Source organism: Oscarella lobularis, chromosome 14 (genome assembly GCF_947507565.1).
Source record: "Oscarella lobularis chromosome 14, ooOscLobu1.1, whole genome shotgun sequence".
NCBI lineage: Eukaryota > Metazoa > Porifera > Homoscleromorpha > Homosclerophorida > Oscarellidae > Oscarella > Oscarella lobularis.
The window spans coordinates 2,420,711-2,443,739 of NC_089188.1; the positions used below are offsets into that span (position 1 = coordinate 2,420,711).

At 46.1% G+C, this 23,029-nt stretch overlaps 5 protein-coding genes across 10 annotated transcripts; all 5 read right to left on the minus strand.

Annotated features, from left to right (window-relative positions):
* Positions 1-1,116: 1,116 nt before the first annotated feature.
* Positions 1,117-5,043, minus strand: LOC136195639 (gamma-aminobutyric acid type B receptor subunit 2-like). Its single transcript, XM_065985026.1, has 17 exons — positions 4,922-5,043; positions 4,641-4,858; positions 4,426-4,581; positions 4,166-4,330; positions 3,987-4,112; positions 3,866-3,934; positions 3,589-3,810; positions 3,311-3,535; positions 3,179-3,254; positions 3,062-3,130; positions 2,862-3,009; positions 2,679-2,811; positions 2,484-2,630; positions 2,306-2,425; positions 1,946-2,260; positions 1,721-1,891; positions 1,117-1,673 (listed from the first exon to the last, which is right to left on the minus strand). The coding sequence occupies exons 1-17, from the start codon at positions 4,965-4,967 to the stop codon at positions 1,290-1,292; spliced, it is 2,790 nt and encodes a 929-aa protein (XP_065841098.1). The 5' UTR covers positions 4,968-5,043; the 3' UTR covers positions 1,117-1,289.
* On the minus strand, positions 5,033-12,004 carry LOC136195638 (tripeptidyl-peptidase 2-like). Its single transcript, XM_065985025.1, has 43 exons — positions 11,905-12,004; positions 11,782-11,849; positions 11,455-11,730; positions 11,335-11,398; positions 11,229-11,279; positions 10,685-11,181; positions 10,504-10,635; positions 10,358-10,453; positions 10,202-10,309; positions 10,025-10,149; positions 9,760-9,857; positions 9,646-9,711; positions 9,510-9,595; positions 9,319-9,387; positions 9,196-9,269; positions 9,019-9,146; positions 8,859-8,958; positions 8,673-8,806; positions 8,559-8,610; positions 8,465-8,505; positions 8,308-8,411; positions 8,144-8,252; positions 8,002-8,097; positions 7,892-7,953; positions 7,750-7,826; positions 7,595-7,698; positions 7,389-7,546; positions 7,220-7,336; positions 7,063-7,163; positions 6,917-7,013; positions 6,721-6,858; positions 6,623-6,667; positions 6,368-6,570; positions 6,238-6,316; positions 6,086-6,183; positions 5,965-6,037; positions 5,859-5,915; positions 5,735-5,808; positions 5,636-5,684; positions 5,552-5,585; positions 5,437-5,498; positions 5,266-5,382; positions 5,033-5,212 (listed from the first exon to the last, which is right to left on the minus strand). Exons 6-43 carry the CDS (start codon positions 10,880-10,882, stop codon positions 5,123-5,125), a joined length of 3,651 nt encoding a protein of 1,216 aa, XP_065841097.1. The 5' UTR covers positions 10,883-11,181; positions 11,229-11,279; positions 11,335-11,398; positions 11,455-11,730; positions 11,782-11,849; positions 11,905-12,004; the 3' UTR covers positions 5,033-5,122.
* Positions 12,005-12,051: 47 nt separating this feature from the next.
* LOC136195642 (propionyl-CoA carboxylase alpha chain, mitochondrial-like) lies at positions 12,052-15,507 on the minus strand. Its single transcript, XM_065985030.1, has 26 exons — positions 15,416-15,507; positions 15,322-15,369; positions 15,227-15,274; positions 15,110-15,178; positions 14,931-15,044; positions 14,680-14,865; positions 14,516-14,631; positions 14,366-14,468; positions 14,288-14,314; positions 14,166-14,233; positions 14,033-14,115; positions 13,914-13,981; positions 13,798-13,867; positions 13,674-13,747; positions 13,554-13,622; positions 13,438-13,506; positions 13,308-13,383; positions 13,153-13,263; positions 12,996-13,098; positions 12,838-12,949; positions 12,693-12,791; positions 12,585-12,635; positions 12,469-12,534; positions 12,346-12,420; positions 12,221-12,298; positions 12,052-12,171 (listed from the first exon to the last, which is right to left on the minus strand). The coding sequence occupies exons 1-26, from the start codon at positions 15,479-15,481 to the stop codon at positions 12,103-12,105; spliced, it is 2,118 nt and encodes a 705-aa protein (XP_065841102.1). The 5' UTR covers positions 15,482-15,507; the 3' UTR covers positions 12,052-12,102.
* A 17-nt stretch (positions 15,508-15,524) lies between these two features.
* On the minus strand, positions 15,525-17,722 carry LOC136195660 (uncharacterized). 3 transcript variants are annotated; one of them, XM_065985054.1, is made up of 10 exons: positions 17,467-17,722; positions 17,035-17,391; positions 16,926-16,980; positions 16,753-16,779; positions 16,676-16,702; positions 16,592-16,618; positions 16,389-16,505; positions 16,239-16,328; positions 16,113-16,178; positions 15,525-16,051 (listed from the first exon to the last, which is right to left on the minus strand). In XM_065985054.1, the coding sequence occupies exons 2-10, from the start codon at positions 17,329-17,331 to the stop codon at positions 15,609-15,611; spliced, it is 1,149 nt and encodes a 382-aa protein (XP_065841126.1). In that variant the 5' UTR covers positions 17,332-17,391; positions 17,467-17,722; the 3' UTR covers positions 15,525-15,608. The 3 variants fall into 3 exon arrangements, with proteins under 3 accessions (XP_065841126.1, XP_065841125.1, XP_065841127.1); XM_065985053.1 differs by having other exon boundaries at positions 16,380-16,505; XM_065985055.1 differs by lacking the exons at positions 16,592-16,618; positions 16,676-16,702; positions 16,753-16,779 and having other exon boundaries at positions 16,380-16,505.
* A 312-nt stretch (positions 17,723-18,034) lies between these two features.
* LOC136195659 (macrophage receptor MARCO-like) lies at positions 18,035-22,921 on the minus strand. Of its 4 annotated transcripts, none has more exons than XM_065985052.1 (11): positions 22,077-22,921; positions 21,764-21,929; positions 21,255-21,317; positions 20,815-21,194; positions 19,837-20,757; positions 19,333-19,399; positions 19,217-19,273; positions 19,116-19,160; positions 18,743-18,853; positions 18,295-18,691; positions 18,035-18,106 (listed from the first exon to the last, which is right to left on the minus strand). In XM_065985052.1, the coding sequence occupies exons 5-11, from the start codon at positions 20,218-20,220 to the stop codon at positions 18,049-18,051; spliced, it is 1,119 nt and encodes a 372-aa protein (XP_065841124.1). In that variant the 5' UTR covers positions 20,221-20,757; positions 20,815-21,194; positions 21,255-21,317; positions 21,764-21,929; positions 22,077-22,921; the 3' UTR covers positions 18,035-18,048. The 4 variants fall into 4 exon arrangements, with proteins under 4 accessions (XP_065841124.1, XP_065841121.1, XP_065841122.1 ...); XM_065985049.1 differs by having other exon boundaries at positions 19,002-19,160; XM_065985050.1 differs by having other exon boundaries at positions 19,116-19,169.
* Positions 22,922-23,029: the final 108 nt, after the last annotated feature.

Sequence of the window (23,029 nt, forward strand, 5' to 3'; positions counted from 1 at the left end):
GCCGAAGAGACACTGCCGTTTGAAATTCAGCGTTGGTAAACGACAGATGTCTCGAGGCCGGGATCGCATCTAACCAAGCGCCCGCGTCTGGACCCGCCGCACTCCTCAACCTCGCCTGGGTGAAGCGATTAGCGGACGAGAGCAAACCAGCGTGTTCGGCATCGAGAAGGAGATGAGAGAGGACCCGCTGAAGCTTGAGATGTTTTTCCGAAAGGGTTGCGATTGATGGTATTGCTTCCGCCACAGCTGGAGTAGCCTGAGAGAGGGCGGACAGCGTGTGAGCAACATGGCCGCAGAAAAGGTTGTCGGATGGAGCGACAGATACGTCAAGAGCGGATGGAAATTGCTCTAGACGGCTTGGCAACGAGGCAAGGGTAGCTGCCCAGGCACCCAAAAAAGCGCAGGCACGACTTGGAGGGGGTGTCGCAAGCGGTCTGGTTGCCGGCACTTATCTCACCAATGGCACGATTAGACGGAGGATGACCTGGCCCAGGAGACTTCGACTTTGGGCATTGCACTGCCTTTCCTGTCGACTTCTACAAACAGCGGTCGGCCGGTCTCCACTTCCGCAAGCCTCGGTTCTTCCCAGGAAGACATACCGAAAGGTTTGGTACCAGCGCGCCGGGGGACTTCGGCATTGAGGGGCCGTCTCTCATCCAGGCGGGTACTGATTGGGGTGGCCCATGACGTCGTAACTGCCCGACAATTTTTGGAACGGGTGGCCATCGCTTGCGGTGGCTGCCTTGAGCTACGACGCGTCCGAACCTCCCCGCGGTGTAGCTCGGGTAGCGCTAATACGGACGCAAACGAAAAGGTACGTAAAACGATTATTTGACAGATAACTAACTTCTTTTTTTAGGTGGCAGGAAATGGAGAAAAGAAATGGAGAAAAGAAATGGAGATGATGACGCTGCTGAAGAATGAATAGAAGGCCAAGACACGTTTTTTCACGATGCACGATCGCGTAAATATTTTCGTAGCTTATACGTAGCTTTTTTGCACTCTAAATAAACGTTCTTTCGATTTGCCGCAATTCGCGTTGCTTCTAGAGCCTCCTGAGCGCCGTACGAGCCTAACATCGGTCTCTGCAAAAAATCCAGCGTTCCCAGTCCCGGATACGAGAAAACCGTTTTTTAAAAAATCAATCCCAACTGTACAAAGGCTGGATAGTGGATAGAGAGATCTTCGATATCTGTGTACCAAATCTTAGGAAGGATATTGCAAACAAAAACGAATTAGAATAGTATTTAATCTACAAAACTAGCTAAAGTCAGTGTGACAGGATCTCTTTATACGGAACTTTCTCTGCTCACAACCGAGCCACTACGCTCAAATCCATATGACGGCGAAGGAGGCGAAGGCGAAAGACTCTTCTTCTTCTGCAGAGCCATCGCGGTGGGATCGGACTTAATGCCGATTCCTGACGACGAAGACGACGACTCGGACGACCTTGAAAGTGAAGATTGACCGCCGGCACCGATGCTCGTCTTTCTACCGGCTGTGTCTAGGACAGCAAACGAGACTTTCCGACTACCGGTATATGAAGTCGAACCGCTTCGACTCCCAGCTGTCGTTTCGTCTTCATCCCAGTCCTCGCTTTCAAGGACTTCCGTAACTGGAACGTCGACGATTTCTCGGCGAATTCGATCCACAGTAGCATCACACAAATTTCTCTGCGCACAGAAATAGAAAGAGAATGGAATTTTTATATAAAGCTGACCTCTTCTATGAGCATCTGAATTACTTCCTTGAAGTAACCGTTTTGCCGTTTCAAAGCGGCGACACTTTGCGCGCCGAGGATGCAGTGATCGCTCATCGACGCTCTTTCTCGACCGCGAACTTTACCCAGTCCCGTCACCGCTTCTTTCTTTCGAAACACGACAGCATAAACCTACGAAAACATCGCTTGAATCTCTCGCAACGCACGGCGCCAGGGCTCCTTTACCTTCGGGAGAAAATCGACGAGTAGTAGTGCTGTAAATAGGATCATGCCGATTGTGGCGAGCAGAACGTATTCCCAGTCGAGGGGAACGCGCACGGAACTGATCACGATTAAAAATGCGACGAGAAGACACGTCGATGTGAAGACGCCGGCGAAATTCAATCGAGGATTCGATATGAAGGCGATGGTCAACTTGCGCGTGTCCCAGGCGAGAAAAAGAGCGAAGAGCATGAGAAGACAATTGAAGGCGGCGGAAAGAAAGAACAAATGATGATGACGGCTGCACAATTCTTGCTCGGCCTTCTCTTTAAAAGTACTCTAAAAAAGGAAATCATAATAGATTATTAAGTAATTAAGTCAGACCAATGATTTGATGTTGTCTTTGTGTAATTCGAACGGATACTTGCCAAGCCAACTCGTAAGCAATATCAGATTCAGTAGAACAAATATACCAGCCAGTATAACGGATCCCGATTCTTTTTTCTAGATGAAAAAAATCAATTCGTCCTTATATTAATTAAATTTGAGCGACTTCTCTTACGGCGGCGGCGAGGAGCGCCGACGAACGCCGTCGTCGTCGCTGTCGTTTTCTGTTCTCGTTGACGAGCGTCAAACGCATTCGCCACGTTTTTAACACGTTCGCTGATATGGCAATAACGTAGCCAATATTGAGGCCAATAATCCGAACCTGAATATTATGCTATTAAGTACTTAATATCCCAGATTGTCAGCGTACGTAGCACGTGGAAAGTGATGCAGAATTGGCGAAGAATCGTTCGTCGATGCCCCAAATAAGGAGACTAAGAAAACCAATGAAGGATCCGACGGCACTAAGCATCGTAAGATAAGGGCCTGATAGCCTGATGATTCTATAAAAACCGGAATAATCAAAAGAAACGTTTCGCGCTTTTCTTGCTACCGGGCTTCTCTGTAATAGAGAGTGAAACAGAAAAAAACGATGCTCATCAGCATTCCCAACGACAGAAAGACGGCCAAGACAATATAACGGCTTTTTGAATATGAAATACTCTTTGTCTCTGGCTTGTCAATGGGCTTTTCTCCACCACCTTGGGACACTTTCTTATTCTAGGAGCCCCCACCCCTAACAATATATAGTACCTGGCCACTTGTCTGAGATTGGCACTACGGTGCCGTTTGCGTAAGATGTCCACTCCGTAAAGTTGCTGCCTAGAAAAAAACGCATGATCGAAATTCAACCGACAAAAAAAATTCTACATTCTCCCATTTTGCAATCGTGATAGACGATTTCCACGGGCACAGACTCGTTTACGTCAAGATAACGCACTTCTCCCTTGGAGAGAAAGAAAAAAATGAGGCGTGTGTAGACGATGACAACGTCACGCATACCATCAATCCGGCAAAAGAAGCCTTTGTTTTGTTCAAACGTTCAAGATTTCCCGCAGTGGTGTCGTCAGATGACGTATTGTAGAGATAAACGAGAGCGGTCAAGGCGTCGTACACAAGCCCAGCCAACTCCTTATGAGGCAAACTCAAACACGAGGACCACTCTCTCCTCTCTGCCGTAGCCTGACATTCAGAGGAATCGAATTCCGTAATCACGTCTTCTCTCGTCTATAAAATAAATAAATAAATAAATAAAAATCATGATATAGAGCCACTCTCACTTTTCCCGTTAGAAGTCGTTGCTTTAGATATTCCTCGTCTTCCGGATAGAAGGAAAAGCGGAAACTCACCGTGCCATCAAGGGCTTCAATAAGATCATCATATGAACAGCTTTCATTCCTGTTTCGTTCTTCAGACAATTCTTCAACAGCGTGCCTGTAAACGTGATCTGTCAAAAGCCACACGTAGCCTGATTCAGCGGAGATCATGCCACGCTTATGAGCCTAAAGAAAAATGTGACGTCACGTCATCTAAAAGAAAAGACTCTAGTCTTTATACTTTGCAGAGAAGTGATACAACAGTGACAGCATCATCCATAAAAGCGACAATAATTCTCAATTTCGACTCCTAATTATTGGGGGATAGATATACGGACTTTTATGTCGAATCGGCTCAATACTTGAATTTTTTGTAGCATATTCTTTTCATCTTCGTCTTGAACAGTTTCGTTGACACTTTGAAAAACCCAATATTCTGTCGCATTCACTTTTTTGCTACTCAACTCATGTATCAAATCTCGAACGTGCTAATAAAAACAGTCAATATTAATTAATTAATTAATTAATAATATTAATTCACCTCTTTTTCGTCGGGTCGCGCTTTTCCAATTACGCCGACTTCTTGCCAATTGCACAGATTCGCGAACTGAGCGACGGCGCGATGAATAAGAGAACGAGACGGAGCGACCGTAAATGCTCCCTTCTCCGATTCGGAGTCGTGAAATTCGCCGGGATGCACGTTCACCTTTAGACGGAAGCGTGCGCGCGCGCGACACGTATTCGATTAGGGTCAATTTATTTATCGCCGGGAAGAAGGTGTAGCTAACTTTGTCTACTTACTCGCACGACGTCCCATCGAACAACCGTATGGGAGACGCTCTCGAACGTCGGATCGCATTTATTGTGATTTGCGTCGATGACGGCGTTGATCGGTTGATTCGTGTGATTGAGAGCGTAGCTTAGAAACGCGTAGTTCACTTCTCCGCCCGTGCATGCCTTCGAAGGAGGATGGACACGTGAGGAGGAGAGAAAAACCCGTAGGGGAGTCAGCTTACAGTTTCGCCAAGTCCCGTCAAATTGACGACTTCCACTGTATATCCGAGCGGCGGTGGCTGTGCGTTCAAGTCTCGAATGGCGAGATTCAAGCCTTCGTTGTAGAATTCGTGCTGCACGCGAGGTGCAACGATTCCCACAACGATCTTCTGCTCGAGAGCGAGAGCCCCGTCGCGATTATTAGGCGTCGACGACGAAGGCGCGATTGCATCGGCTCCAACTAGCAGGAAGTAAAGGAAGTGATCATGAGAGACAAGGATGCGATGAGAAGTACATAACTTACTCAGGCACGCTGCTGCTGACACCAGAACTAAGCAACACAATGGCATGATCGCGTTGTTGCGCGTATTCCTGCTGCTTCTTGTCGTGTAACGTTTGCTTTTATGCGCGAGAATGACGCCCGTATTTTCTTTATTTGTCCCGTGGGCGGGGCGCGGCGGGGAGAAAGCCCTGTAACACGTCACCAGCGAGTTGTTTTACGCATTCAAAACGGTTGATAGTCGGGAGGATATTTTCGAAGAATTCGCTGCTTCTGATTGGCCACGCAATGATCCCATTTCAGCTGAGTAAAAAGCTAGGAAGAATATACATAATATAAGGGATATACGTGTATATTCCCCCCCTTACTTCGCATATCTCTTCGTCAGACGCTTTTTTCTCCGCTGTTTCGTCTTCTTGCAGTAGTCTTATAGCTCGGCATGGATGACCGAGAAGTTTGGCGTGTTTTACGGCGAGAGGAAGGACCTGTTTGGACTGTGGATGCCATCATCGTTATCTAAAGATATCAAGTTACGAGACCTTGGAATTCTTCATATCGGTCCACTTGAGAATTTCACCCACGACGTCATTCAGTCCCTGCACTAATGGAAAATACATAATTCCGCTCTCACATACCACTATTTGTTTGAAGTACTGTCTGGTTGTTCCACTTCCGCCATGGCTAAACCCTAGACTTCCCAGTCAGTAGGACGATGAGGAAGTTCTACGTAGTTGGAACCTTTTTTGTTAGTGCATTGATGAGAGACTTTTTCTTGCTCTCGTTTTCGCTTTCGGAAACGATCTCACTGACGTCTAACTCCGCTTACGTAACGCGTACCTCTTAGTCTCTTCAGAATTGTCACTGACGTCTTTTTTCATGGCGAAATAGGCGCCCAGCTCCGTCACATTTATCTGTAGCAAGAGCTCAAAGAAACGACTAACGTTAGAGTTCAAAATCCCACCGTTTCGATGACGGCATTGGCCGCTGCTATGATGTCTTCAAGGTGATCATTACGATCCTGAGAAAATATTATAATGCCCAGAATAAAACGCTTATAAATTTAGCACCTCGCTGCCATCTAGAGTCTCTAACTTCGCTTCAAGACCATTACCTTCTACCTTCGTTTCGGAGTCACTCACCCTGGTAGATAATAAAAGTGGGGCCCCGCCTTTAATCTTCTCTACTCACTCTCCCTGCGCCTCTTTCCGAGTTGAACTACCTCCCTTCTTTCCGCTTTTACTACTGGCGCTCTTTTCGGGCACGTAGTATCGTAGTAGGTACGTGTCCTTCAATGCAAACTACTGTATAGCTATGTTGATGAACTAAATGTCTTTATTTACCACTTTCTTCACGTCTGAGTGCTTAGCTAAGCTAACGGTTCCCTCGAGAAAGTTTCCAAGCTTGAGACCCTTGGGCAGTCTAAAATAAAACGCTCGGGGGAAACGTATTGTAGCGATGTGTCCATCGCACTTGTCATCAGGTGGCGTAGAAATAAAAAAAGGGCAACTTGCACCGAGATCCAAGCGGGTCGAGCCAAATTTCGGGCCACTGGGCATCATGGCTTTTTTGAGGCTCGAATAGACGTCGAGTGTGATGAGAGACGGGAGCTTGTGTTTGATCAAAACAGCCATTTCCTTTAGACGCTGTAGCTGCTGTCGATTGTCGTGACGAATCTGCGATTAGGGACTATACAAAAAACGTGATGACTAAGATTGCGTAAATAACCTCGAGTCTAAGAACGTAGTCTCCTTTTTCGATTGTGGTTGAATACTAGAACGCTACATCGGTCAGGAAAAATCGCCTTTTTAGGAGTATCTTCTCACGCGGTCTGCGAATGCGTCTCCGCACGCGATGAGACTGTTGTTCGAAGCGTAAAGCATCCACATTTGAGACTGGTATTCCGATTCGTAGAGAAGATTGCACAAATAGGGAGCCGTTGGTGTAACACTACCCTTTTTAGCCTTCGAAAGACAAGCACAAAGTCATTGTGTAAAGAAAAAAAGGAAGACGTGTACGTACCTTTGAAAAACGGTAGGTGAGCAAGAGCCGATACATCTGACGTTCCCCTGGTAAAACGTCTCGCGATCCCAGCACATTGATTTCGCTCTCCAAAGGCCTAGGGTCAATCAGGGGGGGTTAAGTCTCTTGTTAAAAAATCACTGAACCTAAGCGCTTCAACGTGTGTATTAAGCGAACAGGAAGGCTGCACGTCTTCTTGACCGAGAAGCGAAAAGACGTCCACGCGTTTCGTGCAATCAGACCAATGCTAGTAGAATACATTTCCTGACTATGCAAGTGAATAAGCAGCGTATATGAGCGCACGAGATGAATTTCCGACGGTTCCGGCTTGATACCGTGCAGCGTCACGCATCTCTTAAGCTCACTAACCCCCAAACTAGACCACCACTGAGCGACGACAACTTCCAACGTCAATCCACCCTAATTCTTGACCTATTGGCTCTTACGCTGACGTCGAAACGACGACTCTAACCTCTAGTTTGAAATGATGCGTTGTTGGCGTGCCGTTGCTCAGTAGAAATCGCTTCACGTACTCGTGACTGCGATAGTCGCGTTGCTTGCGAAGTTGAATAGCGTGAAGAAAGAAGCGCGCCGATCCGGCGTTGGAATTCGTCGACGTAAGCGTAATTTCTGCGCGTTCGAAATGTATTTTTTTCGCAGGTGCGAGATGATTTTTACCGGCCCAAGTGGCGCCTTTAGGGACTTTGATGAAGAGACGGTCCACTTCACCGGGTTTCAGTCGAATGACGTCTGTTTGAGAGAAATTGCTGTCGAGTGATAATCTATAGAGGGAAATGAGGCAATTTTCCCGCGCGTCGTGGAGAGAAACTTACTTTTGGGGAACGACAATTGTGACGGGGACGCGAAATAACGGGCCCAAGAGCGGCGCGGAAACATTGAATCCCAATATCTATAAATACCGATATCGTGTTCTCTTTTTTTTATTAATTAAGAAGAGAGGAATCGGTGGGGAACCTCGTCGAAGTGAACGCCCGGTTCGAGTCCTCGCGGATCGACTTTGATAGTGAATTCTCTCTCTGTTATTTAATTAAATACGTCGTCTCGAAGCCAGTTTTCTCTCTTACCCCCGTTCGCCAAAAGAAGATGATTTGGAGAGCTGAGCCAGCCTGATTGGCTAGTCAAATTCAGTCGTAAATGAAATTTAATTTTGTCATCATGACCTAAATATTCTCTAATTTGATTTTCGATGCCAAGAGGCAAGCGTACCGACTGTTTTCGGATGTTTCGTTTCGACTCGTACGGTGTGCATAGAGGGATGCTTCAGCTGATGCGATTCTCGCAGATAGACGCCGCGTTGCGTCTGATTTACAGTGACCTGAGACGAAAAAAGAGTGCCTCCAAGACGCCAGAGACATTTCAAGTCTCTTTACTTGAATACTGGCGTGGAATTCCGGTGCACCGGAATTTTCTAGGAAGTACTTATAGGCTTTGTCTACCTGTAGGAGGCCAGTTCCAACGGTGAAGCGATCTAGACCTATAAAAGGAAACCCGTAGATAGTCTAGAATGCATAGGAACGCTAAAATGACCGTTGACGTCAATAGCCGTGTTTTCAATTGATCTCCTGATACTAGAAGTAGACTTTAGACACAATAAATGCTTCGGAGGATATTTTATGCTTACCTGAAGGGACAGTAGGGAATGTCAACCGCTTTTAAACCAGACAAGATAAGAGCTACATATAGAAAGATAGAAACGCGCGCGTCACTTTGTGATTGTTCTTTTATTTAAGATTACCTATTCCACCGCAGGCGTTTGGAGATGACATCGAAGTGCCGTTCATTAGCACGGATCCCCGAAGTGTCCAATTGGGTACAGAGGCTATAGCGCCACCAGGAGCGCTTATATCAATTCCCATATCCCCGTCAAGTCTGTCCAAAGAATAGCAAACGAATTTTTTTAAAAGTTACAAGTGATTCTTACGTTGGACCGCGTGACGACCACGTGTACTGATTCGACGGCAGTTTTTCCATTAGAGAATACTCCGCTTCCATCATTTCCGGAGTGACCAAGGCTCCAACACCTAGAGAAAGAAAATCTCTATATTCCTCATAAAATAATTCCCATGTGTGTGTGTGTGTACCTATAATAGAACTCTGTGTTCCGCCTGGACATCCAACTGTGCTTAGAGCCGGTCCGTTGTTGCCGGCACTTGAGACGAAAACGATGCCGTGTTCATTGGTCACTTCGGTCATCAAATCCAAAACAAAACTAGATATTAAATTGAACAGGTCTCTTATTAATTCTATGTATTGTATACCCGCTTATCCAATGAGCTCCTTCGCCGAAACTGAGATTTATTAGATCGCATTTGCTCTCAATGGCAGCAACAACCTTTTTAATTAAAATTATATTAATTAAAATTTTCTTTTTTGTGGCTCACAGCGCGTGATAATGACGTTCCGGTTTCCATGGAGTCAAGACGCGAATCCCCGATTTTGATAGAAACAATCTTTTATTAAAAAAATTGATGAGAAAAGTTGATGAGAACGGTCATCAATTTAAAAAAATTAATGAGGTCATTAATTTTTTTAAAAATTATATTCTAGAGTCGTTACATCGCAAGGGCTATACCTGAGCGCCGGGTGCTATTCCGTTTAGTGCATCATCATCAGGAAAATTCCCCGCAGCTATACAGGCAACGTGAGTACCATGAGAACCTGGGGGAGAAAAAATCTCTAATGAAAAAAGAGAAGAAAATGAAGTGAACCTGAATTGGTGACAATGCTCAACACGTTGCCGTCATCGTAGACATTGATGCTATAATTGAGCATTTCTGCAATAATTGAATCAGAGAAGAAGTAGAAGGACACTTCCGGCTCACCGTCTTGACCAAACGTCGCAAACTGGCCAGACTCTCGATAGCTCGATAGCAACGTACACGTGGCTAAGTCACCTGATTCACTTGTGTCAATAGCAGCTCTTCAAGTAAAGAAAACATAAGAAAAAGTCCCTTTTTTCTTAGCACTAGCGACGTAACGTAATGTAAGAACTCTTCTCTGGATTGGTCACTTGCCATTGTGACATCACTCTTCTCTTTGACCATATTTGGAAGTTACGTTACGTCGCCAGTGTGACGTATAACTCACCGCCACGTGTGACCATCATGAAAAAGGATGCAATCATAAACTGGGCCTGGATCGACGTAATCCTTATCGAGCTTGCCGAGAAGATCTAAACGACCCTCGTATTCCTCTTTTTCCAACGCGTCAATCTCAATACATGATTTTTTTAGCGAATTCGCGCGAGTCGCGATTTCTTCTTACAAACGATAATTTTTCCGGTTCGTTTTTCTTTCGCGCTTCCGCGTCTCGAGAAGCGTTCGCAACGGCTAGAGCGTGCCCCGACGTCCACGCCGCTTTCTTGCGCTCTTTCTAAGGAGCGCGATTTCTCTCATGCGGAACCCAACCACGCCCACGCACCTTCAACCTCGCTTTCAAACCGCCCGGAAATAAGTCGTAGCCCGCTTTCCAGCCGACGCGCCACTGACCCGATGGGTTTTCCCAGTCGGATGGTACCTTTGGAGTTCGTTTCGGGACGTTTGCGACGCGTATTCGAGGCAGGGAACCTTGAGACGTCTTCCGGTGAGTCCTCGAAGGAAGCCCTCTTCGTCTGCTGTCACTACGCGACTCGTATCGACGTCTCCGCTGCCCGTCGCGTCGATCAGATCGACGATCTTTCGTTTTCCGTCGCTCGTTATCTGAAACAAAGGCGAGAAAAGGCAATGGCGCTTCTTTTTTGCGTTTTACTTGCATTCCGGGCGCGCCCGGATCGACTCCCGTGTCGAGAATGCCGATAAGTGTTCCGCGACCATCGTAGTCGGGATAGCGAGCTAGAAATCGCTCGGCACCGGTATCCTTTTTGGGCAAGAGCGCGCGAACGGGAAAATCGGTGTCCATGAGATACTTCTTACGTAACCGTAACAACGACACATACGACAGAATCATTGCGCAAACAACAGATCCTAATAATCAGTATTGGCTAAATCTGCTGCTCAACGGTAAACTCGACTAAAAAACACGCAAGTCACGCGACGAATGCTAGTGAAGAAAAGAGAGAAATAGACTATACCTGGTCTGGATAATCAGGTGAATAGCCGGAGCCGGCTAGAGGAACGGTGATGCGCAATGGAACGGAATCAGCCGCGGCGGCGGCGGAAGTAGCAGCAATTTCCTCTCGAGACATTTTTTGCTTCGTGCGTTTTCTCTGACGTTGAAGACGCAACTGTTCAAGCTGAGCAGGAGTTCTGTGAAAAGATACATTAGTATATGGAACGCTTTTGCTTCATCTTACTTGGCCTTAGGATTTGTAATACTGACGGTCAAATTCATTTTTGGACGACCCCTAGGAGGCCAACACTTAAAATTAAAATTAAATTGATTTATTTAATGATTCTGACCTCTGGCCTTGTGACGGCGGCTGTCTCGCACTTCCCCGTCCAATCGTTCTTCCGGCTCCACGTCCTACGTCAAAAAAACAACATTTCAAGTGAAGATGTCTAATTAATTAAAATTTTTACCTCTTCCTCCTCCTCTTCCTCTTCCTCTACCTTCCTTCACGGTGTCCAATCCTCGTCGAGATTCAAATTGGTTTTGCCGTGCCGATTTTCCGTTCGCTTTCTTTGCTTCGCGTGTTTGCTGTCGGTTTCGTTCTCCTCCCCATCGTCCTCGTCCTCGTCCTCGCTGAGTTGAGCCGCGAGTCTGTGGGCCTTGTTCCCCTGATGTTGATGCTGCTTCACTTGTTTTGGCCTTTCCTTTCGTTTTTCCTTGCTTTCTTTTGAGCTTGATGATATCGTCTGTGTCGAACGGTCTCGTTGACGTAGGAACGACTTATTGCAATGTCTTACCTAGTGACATATCGACCATATCGTCGGGTGACGCCATTTCGAGCGCTTTTCTTGCGTGGCAAATCGATCTAATCGTTGATAGAGGTGAAGAGAGGAGCGCCCTATGATTGGAGCAAACTGCACCTCCAATACGCTTTTGCTTCGTTCTTGAATTCGTCGCCAAATCGAGCGATTTCAAGCGAAGGCGCCCGCCATCTTCTTTCGGCTGACGTCACGTTTGCGCGCGATCACGAGGTCCGAGGATCGACCAATCGCTGCGCTGCTAGCGGCTACGGCGCAGTACAAAGTTCTTTCTAGACGACTTAGACTCACAATAACAAACTAATCAAGTTCAACCAAGTTTTCATTCTCTTGTACAAATTGGCCGGGTTCGATGAAAATCTTTTTTACCTATGCATATTAATTAATAAATCTACCAAATCCTTTCTTCTGGTCTTACTTTTCCATCGCATTCAGCAGTCAGCAGCGTTTGGGATTTCATTGCTTCAATAACGCACACGGGTACACCAGCAGCAACCTTCCAAAAAAACATCAAATTTAGCCAACAAACTTGCAAATAATCACCTCCTCTCCTTCCTTGACAAGCACTTCTACAATTTTCCCGGGCATTGGAGCCTTGATAAACTGATAGGAATCCACCTGGAAACAGCATTATAGATCTATGCACGAATTTAGCACGTTTCTTACGCCAGATTTCTTTGGCATATAATGAATCAGTTCAGCCTCAGGTACAGACAAAACAGATACATCAAACTAGATAACCAGTATGAGTACTAATAGCAGGTTAGAGTGTTCGAACGTACCACAGTTCCATGGTGCCTCAATTTATAATTGTGACCAATTCTTTCTAAGCACTAAATTTAGGAGTACAAGTACGTGTAGACCCCTGTCTTTCCTCAATGCCTGCAAACCTGAATTGTTACATCAGCGTCTGATACGGTGACATCAAGAAGAGGAGAGGACCAAGGAGAAAAGCTGAAGACCCGTAATTCTTCACCAAGTGCGGTAACCTAAGTGAAAAGTTGCTTGAGATAAAGTTGGTGTTATATAAAAAACCAGAATTTCGTCGTCGTTGTCAGCGTCCCAATTGACCAATGCCTCGTAAACTTTGTCCCCAACCACGATTCGAAGATCCCATTCAGTGGGAAGAAGAGGCTGAAACGAATCCCTAAACAAAAATAATTAATTAGTGGAAACTACTTCCGTTTTCAAACCGATCAATATTTTGAATTTGCGCTGCCTTCCATTGCTGGCGAATGTGCACAAGACAGGCCGTTGCTATGAGCTCCTTCTCTTGTCTTTCGGTCAACTGAATTCCTAGAAACAGATATATAAAAAATCAACATGTAATTGGTATTATTAAAAATGAACCTGAGAATCCCTCAGGATACTCCTCTGCAATAAACTTAGTTGTAATGTCACCAGATACAAATCGCGGGTGTGTTAAAATCGCTCTCAGAATTGGCACGTTGTGTTTGACTCCTATGAGGAACAATAGCGATTTTTCCCGCTAAACGTATGTCTACCTTTAATTAGGTATTGATCTAGAGCTGAGGCCATGCGATGGAGAGCTTCGTTTCGATCCTTTCCGTGAGTAACGAGCTTCAAGTACGTCATTTAAATAATAGATTATGACCTATTAATAGTCTTTTCTACTTTGGATATGAGAGGATCGTAGTAAATGCTAATTTGACTGCCTTCTACAATCCCAGTCTCAACACGCACCTAAAAAGAATGCGTGAGTAGCAAAAAATGTTTGAATTTTGACTAACATGAGGCGATTTCTCAGGTTCAATATACGTCGATAGACGACCAATTGAAGGAAGAAACCGTTTGGGGTCCTTTGGAGTACACCAATAAAGCAGAAAGCGAAGAAAACGCGCACAGAATACCTCGGAATAGACTCGACACTCCACAGCCCAGCCATCAATCCCAACGTCTTCTTGACGAATACGTAACTGCTGACCTGATAAACACATTAAAAATGATAGATTTAAAGGATGGGTTTTAATTGACCGGCGGCAACGCGAATCATCTGTTCGACTAGATCAAAACCAGTGATGTATTCCGTAATGGGATGTTCCACCTAAGCGCTATTGTCTATAAAGTTCTATAGAATTGATTTATTTTACCTGAAGACGGGTATTCATTTCAAGGAAGTAAAATCTCTTCTGCGAATCGACGAGAAATTCGACAGTCCCTAGGGAGGAAAACTCCGTGAACGTTTCAACTGTGAAAGTAGCGAATTTACCTGCTGAAACGTATCCGACAGCTTTGGCCAATTGGATGGCTTGCTGGCCCATGGCCTTGCGCATTTCAGGGTCCACAAATGTGCTGTACAGTTGGATGCAATAGAGGAGTATAGGAGTCTTTTTTCACTGTACCTTGGTGCCTCTTCTATCACCTTCTGATTTCTCCTCTGAATTGAACATTCGCGTTCATTAAGATAAATCTAATAAACAGAAGAGACCTCTATAAATGATTATGTATTTAATTCTATGTTTACCGCATTTCCGTGCGAATCAGCCAAAACCTGAAAAATATTTAAAAAATTGAGAAATATTTTGCTTTTTCTCCTTCTCACTTGGACTTCAATGTGTCGAGCTTGATCAACGTATCGTTCAATGAGAAGACGATCGTCACCAAACCCGGATTTGGCCTCTTGAGAGGCCAAGTGAAAACCCTCTCTAGAATTCCTTACACGTAGATTCAAATACAAAGAAATCAACTCCACCTTGTCTCTTGCTCATTCCACGCTATTCTCATTCCTTTTCCTCCGCCCCCTGCAGACGCTTTAATCATCACGGGATATCCTATTTCCTCCGCCAGACGAACGGCATGATCCGCATCCTAACAAATAAAATAAAATTATGTATTAACGTCACGTGGTTTATATACCTGCACAACTGCATCGACACCCGGAATCATATTAACGCTTGCACGGCGAGCAATCTTTTTGCTTTGAATCTTGTCTCCCATCGCTTCGATAGCACTCGCTCCCGGCCCAATGAAAACGACCCCAGCTTTACTCAACTTATCAGCAAAGAGAGTATTTTCCGATAGAAATCCGTATCCGGGATGAACCTGAAGAGAGAGAGAGAGAGAGAGAGAGTGGACCACGCCCCCAAATATGAGACACAACTCTTTACAGCTTGAGCTCCTGTTGATTGCACCGCCTCCAATATTGCGTCCATGTTTAGATAGCTTTCGGCTGATGGTGCCGGTCCAATGCAGACTCGTTCGTCAGCCATTCGACTGTGTAACTGAATGCGGGGGTGGGGAACATTACAAGGAGTCCATTACATGTATCTTCGTTTTTTGCACGTACTGCGTCTCCGTCGACGTCGCTGTGAACTGCTACGGTCTTGATTCCCATTCTTTTGCATGTTTTCATTACCTGAGCGCGATATTTCGCTTCGTTTTGACTTTCGCTCGTTTTTTTTACCCTGCACGCGATTTCGCCTCTGTTTGCGACGAGAATCTTCTCGAATGGCTAGAAGAGCAAACTCTACGTGCTTTTCTATGTCTCTCGACGACTACCCTGTCGGGATTCGTGCTTTTTGATCGTCGCCATAGTCGAAAGGGCGTCTGCAAGAAAGTCAAAGGCTGGAGTACAAATCGACGTCGTTATCACTTCTCTCTCGACCACGAGCAGCAATCGCGGTCGCCTAAGAGCCGCTACGACGCCGAATAACGCCATTCTCGTCGCGAGGAGTAGAGTCCGGATAAGGAGACACGTGATCTGATTCAACTATTTTAATCGGTTTAATCGTATCGTCGTTTTGCACACTGTGATATAGTCCGTTTGTGAGAATGCGTTCTGCTACTCAGTCTTCGTTCGTTTTGGCGAGTAGAGCTATCTCATAGTTGCTTTCCGATGCCTTGCGAAAAATTATGAATTTCTTACAGCTGTTTGAGGTAGAAGGGTATTCCAATAATGTTTGCAGTTGAGTGCCCTTTTGCAAATAGCCAACATATTGGGCACTAATCGTTCTTTTGTCACTTTTATAACAGCACACACCGTCTCTAACTTCTGTACAGTTTGCTTCCTTTTGAGATGGCGAGTCCATGGTCTCGGTTAGTACTTTTTTCTTCTTACGTTCATAAATACTAAGCACAGCGGGAGCTGATCGTTGAGCGTAGTATTTGATCTGACAGCCAATATGGTAAAGGCCACTATGACGAATTTCAACCACGTCGTGACTGTTGTTTATTGTGAGAAAAAAATCTGGAAACTCATAGCTGAAGGAAAAATCCCAATTGATGACTCCTAGAAACATTTCCATGATTTCAGAGAAGCAAATCAAGTTTAATTAAAGTGTTTCTCAAACCCGGACTAATGAGTAGGTCATCGGTTTGGGAAGACATCAAGTTCAACCGCACGTACATTAGATTTTCTGTACAAATTCAAAATAATAACTAACTGAACTATACTTAAATGATACAGTTCAGCTTACGGCTACAGTTGCATTTCCCCGGTGGTCCAATGGCTCCTGATGGTCCAACGGCTCCTGATGGTCCAATAGCTCCTTTATCTCCCTTTTTTCCTGCAAACGTTTTTTAATGATCAGCTCAAATGTTTTGTATTCGAATGCTGCCTTTCTTGCCAGAGTGTCCTTTTCTCCCTGGTTGGCCTCTCCCCCCCTGGGGCCCTACCGGCCCAGGTTGTCCTGGCTGTCCCGCTTGCCCTGGCACACCCTGAATGCCAGTGTCTCCTTTGGTTCCTGAAAACAAATTCGTTTAAATAAAACTGCATGCGTGTAACCGAGCCGAGTTTTTCATCTCAAAACAGAACTATTTGCCTCCTCACCATTCTCTCCCTTCTCGCCAGGGAATCCTGCAACTCAATATATTGAGTTTATAGACTAACTTTGACGCGCTGATATATATGTACCGGGTGGTCCGGGTTTGCCATCTTCTCCTACGCAACAGAATAGTTTGCTCCTTACATGATCGTATATCGACTCTTACCAGGGTCTCCAGTGACACCTCTCCGGCCTATACAACACAAAGGAAGGATTTGTCAACAAGCACCAAAAGAATGCGCGTTCGTTTGTGGGTGGGACGTAATTGATTTTGTGAATGGGAGAGGCTTAGTTCTGTTCCGATTGCACAGTGCTAGTATACGTACTGACAAGCCTTACCCGCTTTGCCCGGTGGACACAGACAGGGCTGAGACGCCTCCGCCGCTCGCTTTACCTGCAAAAGCAGCGTGCAAATGCCCCAGGCGCAGATCGATTGAACAGCACGTACCTTGAGGCGATGTTCTTGAGGCGCCAAATCGCCCTTGTATTTGTCCCACGGTGAATTGCTTGATCCGCTTTTCTCCTTTGTCTTGCTGAGGGGAAGTTCTTTAGCTTGCAACGGCGCTGTTTGACCGTCGCCGTCCCCGCCGCCGTTCAATACTACTTCCTTTAGCTTCTCAATTTCACGGCCCCTTTGCCAGTCGCGATAGAAGAGAACGCAGATAGCGCAAACGACTGCAAGATGATAGACAATCGAGCCGACGCGTTCGATTGGCACTCGAGCTTTTTTGACGTCCTGCGACATCGCGAGGTGACGACCAAATGTTGACAGTCGATCGATAAGCGGTCCCTTATATCTTGCTTCCTAGAGAGAAACGGCGCACGCAGAACGTGGGCTCGGATGAATTTATGTAATGATAATATTAGTGCAGGTGCCCACCGGCCGCAGCGGGAGTTCTCAAATGACGGCGACGAACGCAAGTCCATAATATTCGACAGGACACCCCCCAACCGTGCGGAGTCCGATATCGTCTTACTCGCGTCTCCTCCTACGTCATTGCCCCCGGTTGTCATTGACACGCCCTCGTCGATCATTGGTTAATTTTTTGACTAGCCACGCCGCCGTTTAGTCTAACAGGGCATGCGCGAGCGGGACTTCTATAAACCACGCTTTCGTTTGGTTGAAAGCATTTGGTAAGCGATAGTAAGCGAGGACTCGACTTGGGAGGATTTGAGTCGACTTTCGTCATCAGAAATCAAGAAAAGGTACGTTTGTAAGAGGCCGGCTCTCTGGTGAGAGTTCTAAGGCAAACTGACGCGAAGCAAACATTTGAAACGAGGCTGCATGGGTCGTCACGGCGACCATCAACCTCGCAAATGTTGTACTTCGAGTAAGTAGACCGGAGCTTAGAATGATCACAGCCTAGTGGGGAGAATAGAATAGAGAGAGTGAGTGTGAGCGAATGAATGTCTATTGAAACCAAAAAGGCGTACTTTTCATTCCAAAGCTCATTTCAGTTTCTTAATTATTGAGTAAACTTTCAACATACGCACGTCGTGAGGGAACAATTTCACATTCACTATCAGTATGGTAATACCAGTCATTTCTTTATATGCAACATGAAACTAGAAGTCCCGTAGCCATACCAGGGAGTAGCATGCCTTTACTTAATTACAGCCCCGTCCCTTTTGAGATTAGCGAAACGAGGGAGAATGCGGACTGCACGTACACACAGTCTACTGACTAAAAACGGACTCGAGCGCTTACTTTGGCGTGGGAACGTGGTCGATGATCCTGTACAATCCCATGTGGCTATGCTTTTGCTCGACCGTTGATCCCCCAATTGTATACATGCAAAGAGTCTCGTTGCTTTTCCTGATCGCGATTATTCGTCCAGCATAGACAGATACATCAGTTTTTGAGGTAATCATGGCCTTTTCTACTTCTGTAGAAGAGCCTTTAGAGCATTTGTCATCTGAAGCCTCGTGATAAAGTGTAAACCCAATTTCAGAATTTGACCCATCAACGTCAAAGTAGAGTTCGACGTAGACAAAATAGATCCCTGCCTCTTCAACTTCTATATTATTGCCGACGTTGTTGTCTTTTATATGTGCGCAATCAGAAAAATGATTTTTCTTATCAGCCTCCCAATCGATAAGTTCCTCTAAAAGAGCACTAAAAGATGATAAACGAGTGGAAACGGAAGCGAAGTGACCTTGGTTGTAATTTGGGTCACCACCGAGAGTAAAAAGCGAAATACAGGTCGTAGTGTTTACTGTGTAGCCGCTACCCTTTTCTCCCTTTCTCCCCTTTTCGCCAGGTAAACCTATTAGGCAAAATAAATGACAAACAACGTCAGACTCAAAAACCCATACCCACTAATAACCAATTAAGATTAGCTTATTAGTATTAGCGTATTTAGCGCGATTAGATTTTAGAAATTATTAGTATGCAATATTAGCAATATTTCAGACCATTAAAGCCGTTGAGTCCGCGATCTCCCTTTTGGCCTTTTTGGCCTTGGTTGCCCTTTTTGCCCCGATCTCCCCGTTCTCCCTTCATCAAGTGTCCCATTTCATAACCTATACCTGCTAAGCCTATGGCACCTCTGGCACCTCTATCTCCGAACACTCCTTTTAGTCCTGCATTTATCAGAGTCTCAAAAATATGAGATAGTTATATGACTAACCTTGCACGCCCCTATCCCCCTTGTCGCCCTTCTGCCCCTTCTGTCCCCTTCTCCCAGCTTTGTTAGGAGAAATTACCATAAGTCAGGGAAAAAATTTCGTGCAAACATAGACGTACACTTCGACGAAGCGGCGGCAGTGTCTCTTTTTCTCATTGAGCGGTGCCGCCCTTCAGCAGCTTGCACCTGACACGAGAACGACATAGAGTATGCAAAGAGACAACAGGGTAGGGGGCATCAAGTAACACTGGGGACTAATGCGCCGCCCGCCGCCGTCTCCGTCTTGTACGAAAGAATGCGGAAAACCGTGTATACAATCGCGCGTCTTATGCAAAAAAAGATCGCAGTTCTGTAGCGTTGAACGTCGTCTCCTAGAGCCGGAGGCGAACCTCGAACACTAGAATCCAATCGCGTCTAAACGTAAACGTAAGGGGAGAACGGATATATTAGAGACGTAAAGACAACGAAAACGACGACGATCGTCGTTCGGGTTTCACCTACGCAAAAGTGCCGGTGTAGGACACTTAGGGGTACAAAAAAAGAGCTTTTGTGATACAATAGTAGGCTCGTCTCAGCGTTTGCCCGGGGGTCTTTTATATATGCAAATGTATATGCACACTCACCGTTGTTTGCAGGGGCAAACTCGATCGAGACGACGTCTCCAGATCGCCTAGACGTTGATCTCGATCCCCGACGTCGTTTTCATCGTCATCCGGTGCGTTCGAGCTCAACTCCAAATTGAAAGCTTCGGTATTTTCAGCCTTAGTCGACTTGGAAACGGTTTTGGAATGAGTATTTGGGTCGTTTGAAGCAATAGGACGCATGGAATTTGCACCGGTACGACGGACGACTTGATTGGAGGGACTTTGACGCAGACAACACCTGTCTATTTTCGATTTGAGAGCGCGTTCGAGATCGTCAACGCGTCGTATAAGCCAGAATTGACTTAGAACGAGCAAGAGTATGATCGCCCAAGAGGCAATCTTCGCAACAGCCTCGATTGACATCGTTTTTCCTTGTGGCGGCACACGTGCCTCGTCCGTTGATATGTACGTATATTAGAACTCTAAATGGTTCAAGGAAAGATGTGGAAGAATATAGCTGTATTTTTCTTGGCACGGTCGCCAAGATTATGCATGGGAAAGACACCGGGTGGTCGAAGGAAGCCCGCCGTTCGGTTATCGTGCCGTCAGCGGGGTTGATTCGATTGTAATAGGCGCGACTAAACTGGCACTTTTCCCAGGGTTCAGGTTTGCGCTACTGGGGTCAATTCTCGTGAGAGCAGCACCAGCTGCAAAGTGATCACAATCTAATATCGCTGAGAAAGAGCGAATATGATATCTCAGCCATTTGGGGGGGGAGGATTGGCTTGAAAACGTCTTTATTATGGGGGCTAAATCTTCTCAACACAACGACGACAGTTTGAGTTCATTTTTGCGTGTCTAACGTCTAAAAACGGCGAGGAGGAGGGGGAGAATCTTATTGGGGCTTGCGTGTACGCGACCGTGTAGCTACTACTATCTATACCTTATGGATTCAACGACCTAAAACGAGAAGAATAGAGTCAATACGTGGATTTTGAGGTCGTTCAAATCGCTCACTGTGTGCTAAAGGGACGGACTCGTTTGTTAGAGAGAAAATATAGCGACGTGCAGTCCGGATGTTTCCGCGTAGCAGACTCGCCCCGCCGTCCCTTTTACGGCGTGGAGTTTGAGCGAAATTTCGTCGCCTTTTTCCAGTCTCACCAGTCGTCCAAGGGAGAGGGGATACATCGCTGTCGCATTCAACGTATAGTCGATTTCAGTTCGAGCCATTTCTTTGCTGTTTTTCATGAGTTTGAGTCTAGCGCCTTCGTTTCCAACGTCTGGGAATATCACCTGGACGTCGGCGTGGATGAAATAGCGGCCTTTTTTCTTGATAACTAAGGTGGTGTCTGCTTTGAAGTCAATACTCCTGTTTGTGGTCATTCTCAACCCGATCGCTGAGAAAAGCCAAAACAATATATTAACGTCAGTCATTTGGGACTGCCATTCGGATTTACTTAGTTCCTCTGCAGCGTTAGTACATGAAGGACTGTTGCTAGGGCCAAAAGCAGCGAATTTGTCTGCAAGACAGGGGGGAAAAAGTCCGGTATCGTTGAGCGATTCAATCAATTAGGTGACGAGCGTCATTTGTGGCGGGGGCGGCTCAAGCAAACAAAGCCCAGATGCGTGACATAGCAGAAAAGGAGTCGGAGCCCCGCAACAAAAAAAAAAAACCAAACTATCCTCGTTGTTTTTTTGCAAGAAGACCGCGATAATCGTACGTCTCTGTGCGTGCATGCATGCACAAGATTTTCCTTATCGGTCTTGGCTATGGTTTCGGAATGCAGCGGCGCGCTTGCAAATTATCAAACGCCCCCTTTGTTTTGATCGACGATCATCAAATCTCGTGGAAACCGTCGGGAAAAAACGCCGACAACCATATCAACGCGAATCGGAGAACCCCAAACCCACCGTAATTAAAAGGGAATTCGCGCCCAATGTGCAGAGGCCCCGCCAAATCACTTACGCTTTTCTTTTACTAATATCGACGACGTTGGAGTTGTGGCGCTCGATGGCTTTGAGTTGACTCGCAAAGGTATATCGCTGCAATTGTTTCCCTTGCATTCCGCGTGCTGAATACGTGTGGGAATCAGATTTTCTTCCGTAGGATGAGAGGAACGACCAATTCTCTTCTATAATGAATTCGATTCAGACGGCAAAGGCAGGGAACTTTTTCTCTCTTTTCTTTTCAGAGGGGGAGTTCGAGGGAAGGGTGCATGTGTATGTGTATCAAATCTTGATAAGATTCGTTTTGGGGTGGCGAATGCATTCGGACTCACCTTCCCCGCGCAGCCCTTATCATCGACGACAATATGTCGTGCAAATTGATCGACTCGCTTCTGAAGGATTCCCACTCGAACGAACGTCACGCAAATGACGATGAGAAGTGAAACGACGACGATTCCACAAAGAACGACGACCGTGCCGGAAAAGCGTCTGGGAGTCGACTCCCACAGGGACGGACGTCGCCATGACTCGGCATTGTCACGTGGCTCAATAAAACCTTTCGTTTGCATTGGAGTAAAAAGGATCGTCTCTTCTCGCTTGCTTGCTCGCTCGCTTGCGAATGACGGCGAGAGCCCCGGGGGGAAGCTATTTACATAGGAGCACGTGACAATCTCCCGCCCCTGTCAGCCAAAGGCATGAGCCTATATATGGACAAGAGATGCTAAGCGGCTCTCTCCTTCAGTTTTTTTTCTTCTGCGCGCGCGCGCGCCCCGTTTCGGGTCCCATTATCGTAAACTCGTCATTTCGCGATTCTAATTCCGGAAATTTTTCGCGTATGAGATTATTTAGCGCGAATTGGGCTCGATCCAGTTCGTTGTGATATCGTTGGACGAGAGAGGTTCCTCGTTCGGGCCACCCCGTTTCGTTTCGTTCGTCCATCTTACATTCGAAGGCTGATTGTTGTGCCAGAATGGCTCTGGGTCGCTTTCTTTTCCCTCCCTCGTTTTGCGTCCACGTTTTTTCCTTGTTGCGCGCGCTAATCCGGTTTTGAAAAACTGGTTTACGATGTTGGTTGCGTTCGTATAGGTTACTGGCAGATCTGATACACTGGCTGTAAGTCTTAGAGGGTAGAATTCGTTGCAAAGGCTTCGGCGAGTCGGTGACGTCAACGGTAGAGAATGAGAACATGCGCAGTTGCGCACAAATACTCACATGCTCGCTAAATTTTTAATACAGTAGAAGAAAAGACGAAAAATGTACGGTGATCTACTGTTTGATAGAAAGA

Excerpts from the sequence above, each read along its gene's own strand:
- LOC136195639 (XM_065985026.1), bottom strand. The coding sequence starts at position 4,967 with ATGCCATTGTGTTGCTTAGTTCTGGTGTCAGCAGCAGCGTGCCTGA. Across the intron at positions 3,935-3,986 it reads ATATGCTACAAAAAATTCAA|GAGTCGAAATTGAGAATTAT; the intron begins GTATTGAGCCGA and ends CCCAATAATTAG. Across the intron at positions 2,631-2,678 it reads CATCACTTTCCACGTGCTAC|GTTCGGATTATTGGCCTCAA; the intron begins GTACGCTGACAA and ends CATAATATTCAG.
- LOC136195638 (XM_065985025.1), bottom strand. The coding sequence starts at position 10,882 with ATGATTCTGTCGTATGTGTCGTTGTTACGGTTACGTAAGAAGTATCTC. Across the intron at positions 9,596-9,645 it reads GAGCATTGTCACCAATTCAG|GTTCTCATGGTACTCACGTT; the intron begins GTTCACTTCATT and ends TTTCTCCCCCAG. Across the intron at positions 8,253-8,307 it reads AATTCCACGCCAGTATTCAA|GTCACTGTAAATCAGACGCA; the intron begins GTAAAGAGACTT and ends TTTTCGTCTCAG.
- LOC136195642 (XM_065985030.1), bottom strand. The coding sequence starts at position 15,481 with ATGGCGTTATTCGGCGTCGTAGCGGCTCTTAGGCGACCGCGATTGCTG. Across the intron at positions 15,275-15,321 it reads AAAGCACGAATCCCGACAGG|CCATTCGAGAAGATTCTCGT; the intron begins GTAGTCGTCGAG and ends TTGCTCTTCTAG. Across the intron at positions 13,868-13,913 it reads AAATGAATACCCGTCTTCAG|GTGGAACATCCCATTACGGA; the intron begins GTAAAATAAATC and ends AATAGCGCTTAG.
- LOC136195660 (XM_065985053.1), bottom strand. The coding sequence starts at position 17,331 with ATGTCGCAGGACGTCAAAAAAGCTCGAGTGCCAATCGAACGCGTCGGC. Across the intron at positions 16,619-16,675 it reads TGGCAAACCCGGACCACCCG|GATTCCCTGGCGAGAAGGGA; the intron begins GTACATATATAT and ends ATTGAGTTGCAG. Across the intron at positions 16,179-16,238 it reads GGGGAAATGCAACTGTAGCC|AAAATCTAATGTACGTGCGG; the intron begins GTAAGCTGAACT and ends GAATTTGTACAG.
- LOC136195659 (XM_065985048.1), bottom strand. The coding sequence starts at position 20,220 with ATGTCAATCGAGGCTGTTGCGAAGATTGCCTCTTGGGCGATCATACTC. Across the intron at positions 18,854-19,001 it reads CGGACTCAACGGCTTTAATG|GTTTACCTGGCGAAAAGGGG; the intron begins GTCTGAAATATT and ends TTTGCCTAATAG. Across the intron at positions 18,107-18,294 it reads GACCACGTTCCCACGCCAAA|TGAATGTGAAATTGTTCCCT; the intron begins GTAAGCGCTCGA and ends CCATACTGATAG.